General features: G+C 32.4%; 1 protein-coding gene across 1 annotated transcript; it reads right to left on the reverse strand.

Annotated features, from left to right (window-relative positions):
- Nucleotides 1-1,214: 1,214 nt before the first annotated feature.
- LOC131003794 (uncharacterized) lies at nucleotides 1,215-5,181 on the reverse strand. The gene is made up of 6 exons (XM_057930348.1): nucleotides 4,970-5,181; nucleotides 4,769-4,858; nucleotides 4,195-4,353; nucleotides 3,285-3,545; nucleotides 1,607-2,224; nucleotides 1,215-1,521 (listed from the first exon to the last, which is right to left on the reverse strand). The coding sequence occupies exons 2-6, from the start codon at nucleotides 4,853-4,855 to the stop codon at nucleotides 1,432-1,434; spliced, it is 1,215 nt and encodes a 404-aa protein (XP_057786331.1). The 5' UTR covers nucleotides 4,856-4,858; nucleotides 4,970-5,181; the 3' UTR covers nucleotides 1,215-1,431.
- Nucleotides 5,182-8,111: the final 2,930 nt, after the last annotated feature.

Consider the following 8,111-nt stretch of genomic DNA (forward strand, 5'->3'; position numbering starts at 1 on the left):
ATCAATTCGAATTGAATATCGAATCACATTTAAAATTCGAAACGAATCGAATATATGAATAATTTTACAAATACGAATTGAATATTGAGATATTCGTCGATATTCGATTCAATTACAATCCTAGCTGATCTCCCCCAACTTTGCCCCTAATGACAGAGGTTAAATATAAAACTATGTCGTTATAACAAAAGAAATATCAATTTATGTTGAGATCTTAGAACATTCTTTCAAAAATATCAAAACATTTAATAAATTATATTACATCCGTCTCGACTATCTTAAGAAAGTAATGTTTTGTGTTTATGTGAAAAAGTAAAAAGGTGAAAAAAAAAAAGAATTTTGCCAAATAAAAAAAATATTTCAAGATAAGTGAGACGTCAAAAAAAAAAGCGTCTCAAAATAGGTGGGACGGAGGAAGTAATTTGATACTCAATCTTTTACGCCGAAGTCCGCTATCTAAATACATGCTTAAATTAAAGGCATAACTTGATATTTTTCAATCGGTCCAAAACAACATATCGCGTAGATTTAAGATGCCACAAATATCACTTTTAACATAATTGTGAAAAATGTTAAAAAAAGATTTGGTATCAATTTGCAATGAATGATGCGTTTATTTTGATGAATAAATTTATTATGAGAAAACGAGGGATAATAAAAAATTATGTCTTTAAATGCCTCATTTCTTTTCCCACATTTTATATAAAAGAGAAATTCACAATTTTTCCTTTCTTATTTTCATTTCAACGAGGATAATATTTTTCCTTTCTTATTTTTACTTCAATTAAGGAAAAATGGTGAACTTCTCTTTTGTATAAAATGTGGGGGAAGAAAAAGAGGCATTTAAAGGCATAAATTTTTTTTATCCCTCATTTTTTCATGATAAATTTATGTATCAAAGTAAACGCACCCTAATCGAACATTGAGACATTATTGAATCGACACTCAAAGATTGGATACATACAAAATTTCACCATTTGACACATACCCAAAAGTTAACTTGTGGAAGGATTTACTTTGAGTGATAGGATAGATTGGTAAAACATAGGATTAAGTATTCAAAGGATACGTCAGTCAAACAGGTTTAAAATTAATCAATCAAAGTAAATGGTAAATAAATTTGGATTATCGTTATCTATTCATCCTATCACTCAAATAAACACCCCTTAAACAGAACTACGAAATTCCATATCATCATTTGCAAAAAGAAAACGAGAGAAAACAGACAAATCCTTGCATTCCGATGAACATTGCACATTGAACAGCAAAAAGCACAAAGGAAATCCTTGCAAGTGCTCACATACACTAAACCAAGGTTGCAAAGAGGTGTCTGATAATTACAAGCTCGTCCCCAGACATAAAGCTATCACATACATCAAACAGGAAGCATGGTAAGTTCAAAAAGCTCGTTACATAATAGCATTGCATACCTTAAAATGTACGTTTTCTCTTATTGGCAAGGTTTTCGAAGACCTGCTGAATATCTGCAGCTGTGATGGGCTTTGACTGGTCGATGGATTCCTGTAGAGGAAATGCCAAAATAAATCACTTGAAATGAGAAACATCAGAGTTCAAGCTGTGCTAGATGTATGTTTAGAGGATATACCAGGAAGGACGCGAATTCATTCTTCATGTCGGCAATTCCACTCAATATTTCTATCTTCGCGACATGGTTAAGATTATTGAGAAAGTTCATTTCAGCACCCTCTTGTTTCTGCAGATTCTCGTCCCTTTTTTGCTTTGCCATTCTCTCATACTCAGCAATTGAATCCTCTTTGTCAGTTATGAATCCGATTCCCTTCTTGGCGTAGAAGTCAGAACATTTTTCACATACACAAAGGGATTCTCGCCAGTTTTTATGAAGAAATATGGGTTTGGCTTTATCCATAGTTGGAGAAATTCGAGCAAGATCAATTCCGATAATGCACTTGCTACTTGGTCTGGCAACTTCAGTGCATTCTTTAACTTTGGTGTCTGGTTTAGCTACAGCTGGTATAGTTTCTGCATTAGCATTACCTTCGACAGAGACAATTGAACAGTTTTCCTTCTCGAGTTTCACTGATGATGTAAAGGGAGGATCACTTTCAAGAACAGCACCATCCTCCCCAGAAGGATATGTAGCTGAAATATTCTGAGGATAGTGAGCCAAAAAGGAACAGGCTACAGCACAATCTTCGCAGATAAAATCCTCAAATAGATGCTCGCCATCTTCATCTCTTGGGATCTCCTTAATACAACACAAATATGAGCAAATTTCTGAGAAATATGAAATCATAAAGAGTATATTTGTAATATTTATTCTCAAGCTCTCTTATTTGTGAAAAATGTGAGACCACACACAACTTGAAGAAACATTTCCTTCTTCATACCTCTATAAGTAAAACACATATCTACTCCATTCCATAATAGTAGCACCAAGGACTATTCAACAAATCAATTCGATTTGTAATATCAAACCAAGAAGAAAAGTTGCAAGAAATGGTCTAAACCAGATATATGGGTGTTATTGCACGTTGTGATATCAAACTGGGGAAGAACAGAAAGAAAGGGAAACAACGGATACTTAAACTGGTCGACATATCAACAATCTAAATATTCAAACTTCCGTACAAGTCCAGAGTTCCTTCATTACTCAATAATCATGTAATCCATTTTATCCAACTGGCAAGGACCATTCCAGCCATAGTTGACGGGCCTAGAGTGCTAGGACTGGTGGCAGGATGTACAACAGCTATTTATTCATTATGTGCATTACATTAGGAGGGATGCATCGAGTATATGCCTGTCTTTACTGAGAAATACATAATTAAACTTGTTCATAAAGTATTAGACTAGGACTTGAAGTGCCAATATCAACTAAGACCACATATACACAACTATAATGGAGATAACCCAATCATATGATTTATGAGCATCCAGACTCACGAACAATATATATTTCCCTAAAAGAGAGAAAAGTAGACGTCTTTATCTCACTATTCACTATTGCAAGCTTTGCAGTCAGTGGGATGTGTTTTTCTCTGTTCCTTTGTTGGGGGGAGGAGGAAAGTGCTAAAGGGCCCAAGAAAACGCATTAGTAACTATTGCAAGCTTTGCAGTCAGTAGGATGTGTTTTTTCTCTGTTCCTTTGTTGGGGGGAGGAGGAAAGTGCTAAAGGGCCCAAGAAAACGCATTAGTAACTATTGCAAGCTTTGCAGTCAGTGGGATGTGTTTTTTTCTCTGTTCCTTTGTTGGGGGGAGGAGGAAAGTGCCAAAGGGCCCAAGAAAACGTATTAGTAACTAACCTTATCAGTAGATGACAGTCCAATATGTTCCTCATGAAACCAGTCCTCACAAATACAGCACTGAATCATCTCCACTTGTTCCTCAGCATTAGGATCAGGGTAGGGCAGGTTGCATGTACAGTAAGTACCTTTGAAGTTATGATTGTAAACATTGTGTGAGTTTTCCGCATCCTTGCCTGCCAGAAGCTTGCAAAAGAACTCGCCAAATTTTGAATTCCCACAATCACACTTAAAATTTCTTTTGGTCCATAGTTCCACAATCTGGTTCGTGAAGCAAATAAAAAAAGGCGTCAAAAGATGAGTCAGAATAATCCAATCTATATTACCATAGTATACATATCAACTATAGCTAATAATTGAAGAAAAAGTCAGAAGAATATTTGTACATCTCCATAACCGAAATCTGTTATCAGTGATTTTGCATAGCGACATGCTTTAGATATCACTTAGCATTCTATTGGTTGAAGATGAAAATAATACATAAACTTTTATGTTAGCGGCTTAGCGCACATGTGAAATTTTATGATATAGCTCATTACTACAGAAAAGTTAAACATATCACCCATGGGCATGGAATATGACAATCTGAATAAAATAAACTTCTCTCTCAGACCAACACTTATGTATCCCTCATAACAACCATTGCTATCCCAATTCTTAAACTATGACAAAGTTGTTAAAAACTAAAGAAGCACAACTAGAAACAATGATCTAGCTTACCGATTAAGGTAAACAGTTTTGGGGAGACATTACATGGTTATAGACATTTATATACAACACTCTTCACGCGTGAAACGTAGAAACTTCCCAAAAGAACATCCGGATAACATCATCAGGTAGCTAATGCTGTATTCATTCTATGACGAATCTCAGAATCTAAATCAAGAAAATTAATGAAAAAAGGTATTACCTCATGTCCCTCGTGGCAAGACAAGCAACAGGCAGTGCAAACCCCAGCATTTCCATCAGGTGTGCAGGTCAGGCAAGAGAAGATTGCCTGCCTCTTCATATATCCTTTGCTATAGGTGCACTCCTTGCCTTCATCACCACCAAGGACCAAATCCGCTTCCTGCATAATGTATTCATAGACAATGTAAAGAAAAATAGTTTGTCAGAAAACCAAACATGTTCAGACAAATACATTGGAAAATAAAATACCAATAATCAACAGCAGAAAAATCAATAACCACAACTATTCATGAGATCAAAGGCTTCATTCCATTCCAAACTTCACATTGATAATGCAATATGCCCACTGACCTAGAGCCTAAATATGATTATACCATTCCACACTTCCACTATGACGTTGCTCCACTAAATTTAAAATTGCTATTGAACATATAAGCCTTAGAAATAAAACAACAATAAGGAACTTCATAGATGATGTACAACTATCACAGAAAAAGGGAGTACAAAATGCTAAAAAATTGCAAATCAGTTTAATGTTTAAATTTCTCGTCTGAATTCTCTAATAAATAACTAACCAGTTCCTCTTCTTCAACAGCTTCCAGGTAATCTTTCATCGAAATAGTGGCCTCACCCTCAACCTCATCATCAAACACGTCCGTCATTTTCTGCGAAACCCAGCTCTTAATAACTGAATCCTCAAAAAACTTGGGTAAAATGCAGAAGGAAAATGGAACATTCGGCATTCAGTTCATGAGAAAAAAACGTGTAGAACTTACACTTGCAACAGAGTCCTAATTACAAACCCAAGACAGAGAGAGATTAGAAAAGTTGTATGATTGTTATCGTAGGTTATTTATGGCGTTAAATTTTTGGGTGAAATTGAGCAAGAGAAGATCGTGATTGTGAAATGGAGTGCGAGTTAGGTTTCCGAATGTGCGAGTAAATTTTGGGATTTTAGGGCTACTCCCGCCAAATTTAGCCCCAAAGCGTGGTGGGGTTTGATTTTGCATTTTATACCGTTTTCCGAGGAAAAGGATTCAATAATTTCTGTAGACTGTATGGATTTACAAAAAAAAAAAAAAAAAAAACATTTTGTATGGAACTTTTTTCAATTGTAAAACATTTTGGACATTTTCATAACCAAATCTATCTCCAAGCACAATATTTTCATAATAAAAGATTGAATTACATTAACTTATCATGATTTTATTTTATAATTTAGAGAGTATTGGATTACTTAAAAGTTAAAATTAACTCAAAAGTATTCAGAATTAGTTTTATTACTAGTAAGCACATCGCACAGGCCATAATATATTTAAACTTTAAAAATTAAAGAGTAATTGGTATATTAAATAATACATGAACTTTACTTACTTTTTGGTATATATTTAACATAAATTTTAAATTTCACTTATAATTACATGAATTTTACTCACTTTTGATATTTAACATAAACTTTAAAATATGGTTATAGATACATGAACTTTAAACTTATTCAATTTTTACTCGTTTTTCATTTTTTTCTCACATTAAAGCTGAATTTGAATGCCTGAATCTTAACGTGGACAATTTCTAGCTATAAAAATTAATCTTCAACCATTCAATTTTTGGCTCGTTTTTTATATTTTGAATTTGACTTTCTGAATGACGAAATTGGCATTCTGAAGAAATCTCCAAATCTTAAAGACAAAATTGGCTTTCTGGATTTGTGAAATTTGTAGACAAATTTTTATCGTTCACTTTCATTTATTAGTTTTAGGTTATTTTCCTGTAACCAAAACGACGTCGTCGTATTTTAGTGACGAATCATCCGAGTCAAGATTCAGGCATTCCAAGCCAGCTTTAATTTGGAAAAAATGAAAAACGAGTCAAAAATTGAATAAGTTTAAAGTTCATGTATTTATAATTATGTTTTAAAGTTCATGTTAAATACCAAAAGTGAGTAAAGTTCATCTATTTATGACTAGAATTTGAAGTTAATGTTAAATACTAAAAAGTTAGTAAAGTTCATATATTTATACACCAATTACCCAAAATTAAATTATACTTCCTCCGTTCACAAGAAATAGTCCTAGCAAAAGACGACACGAGTTTTAATAAAAATTATTATTGTATTGTGAGTGGAGAAAGAGTACCACTTAAAAAGTAGTGTTTATAATAATAGTTAATTGATTGTGAGTGGAGAATATGTCCCGTCATATTATGGATAGTTTCCAAAAATGAAAAAATGATTAATTTTTGTAGGCATCCAAAAATGGGAAAAATTGACTATTTTTGTAGAAGTAGGGAGTATAAAATTATCAAAATGTCGTCATTCATGAAAATTACACACATTAGAATATAAAATTTACATACATAATTTGTAATAGTAGCACAAAGATATATTAAAAAAAATAATATCAAAATAAATATACAATATCAATATAAAATTACACATAGTTAAGAAAAATAAAATATATGTAAATGAGCTTTGGCTTTCTTAACACAACAATGAAATAATACATTGCAATGTCAAAATTGTTAGTTTTGAATTATACACGTAAGAAATAAAGATATCTTATCGTTTTGTTGATTTTTGCCTTAATTATGTTGTCTCTTTGTTGGTTTCTTGATCATAGAAATTTTCAAGTGTTTGTCTTAATCAAATTTCATAAAATTAGTGAAAGTAAAAGAAAGTTCGAGTCAAATCCTTTATTACCTAATTGTATTTCATCCTTTATAGCAATATTAAAATTTAATGGTATTAACCAATAATGTTATAAGGAAAGTTTTAATTTAAGAATGAGAAGAACTTGGAAATAAAAAATGTAAATTAAAAAATATCTAAACTAAAAAATTTATGGAGATTTGTATATTTTAAATAAAAATGACCTTAACTTTTTTATGAAATGTCTTTTAATACACATTCCTGGTAAAGTAGGGGATTCAAATATTATATAAAAATTATTTACATGCCTAATCTATATAGACCGAAATTTTGAGATAGCCAAAATGAATTATAAAACACAATTTATGACCGCTAATTGAAAAAATGTAAATTTTGGTCTTTTTAACGATTTCGGACGTTTTTACCCTTAATTAGGCGGACTGGGTAGGGTTAGGCGCGTGGGTCGCTTGTCGGGTAGGGTTAGACACTTATGGAACTATTAGTGTCATATGTGCCAAGATAATAGTGCCATAAGTGCCAACGGAAATCCAAAATAAAACCAAGTAAAATGGTTCTGTTGGCACTTATGGGCCATAAGTGCCAACATAAATTCAAAATAAAACCAAGTAAAATGGCCTTTTTGGCACTAATTAGTGTCATAAGTGCCAACGGAAATCCAAAATAAAATCAAGTAAAATGGTCCTCTTGGCACTTATATCACTAATAGTGCCATAAGTGTCATACGTGCAACACAAATGCAGAAACAACAACAATAGAATGAAGAAATCATCATGATGTGAAGAAGATGAAACACATGAAACAAACAAACAAAAAACTCTAAATGAAATATTTAAACCCTACGGGGAAATGTTTAAAATGGTCATTTTGACACTTACGTCACTAATAGTGCCATACGTGGAGCACAAATACAGAAACAACAACAATAGAATGAAGAAATCACAATGTGAAGAAGATGAAGCACATGGAACAAACAAAATATTATTAGATTAAATACATCTAAATCATATGTTCAATTCTACTTTTTTACATGAAAAAATAAATTATAGATCTACAAATTTATAGTATTAAGTTAATTCAAGTCTTTACATTTTTTTCTATTAGACTAAAGAGTTCTAAAATAAACCAATATAATTTCCTACACTTAGTTGATTTTTTTAAAATAATAGTGTTAGGTCCAGAGGGTCTCGAATAGGTGTATGGGGGGGGAATACACCTATAGGCTATTTTTGACTTAATCTACTGACCTCAAT

Source organism: Salvia miltiorrhiza, unplaced genomic scaffold, assembly GCF_028751815.1.
Source record: "Salvia miltiorrhiza cultivar Shanhuang (shh) unplaced genomic scaffold, IMPLAD_Smil_shh original_scaffold_269, whole genome shotgun sequence".
NCBI lineage: Eukaryota > Viridiplantae > Streptophyta > Magnoliopsida > Lamiales > Lamiaceae > Salvia > Salvia miltiorrhiza.

Excerpts from the sequence above, each read along its gene's own strand:
- LOC131003794 (XM_057930348.1), bottom strand. The coding sequence starts at position 4,855 with ATGACGGACGTGTTTGATGATGAGGTTGAGGGTGAGGCCACTATTTCG. Across the intron at positions 2,225-3,284 it reads GACTGTCATCTACTGATAAG|ATCCCAAGAGATGAAGATGG; the intron begins GTTAGTTACTAA and ends TGTATTAAGGAG. Across the intron at positions 1,522-1,606 it reads ATGAATTCGCGTCCTTCCTG|GAATCCATCGACCAGTCAAA; the intron begins GTATATCCTCTA and ends TTTCCTCTACAG.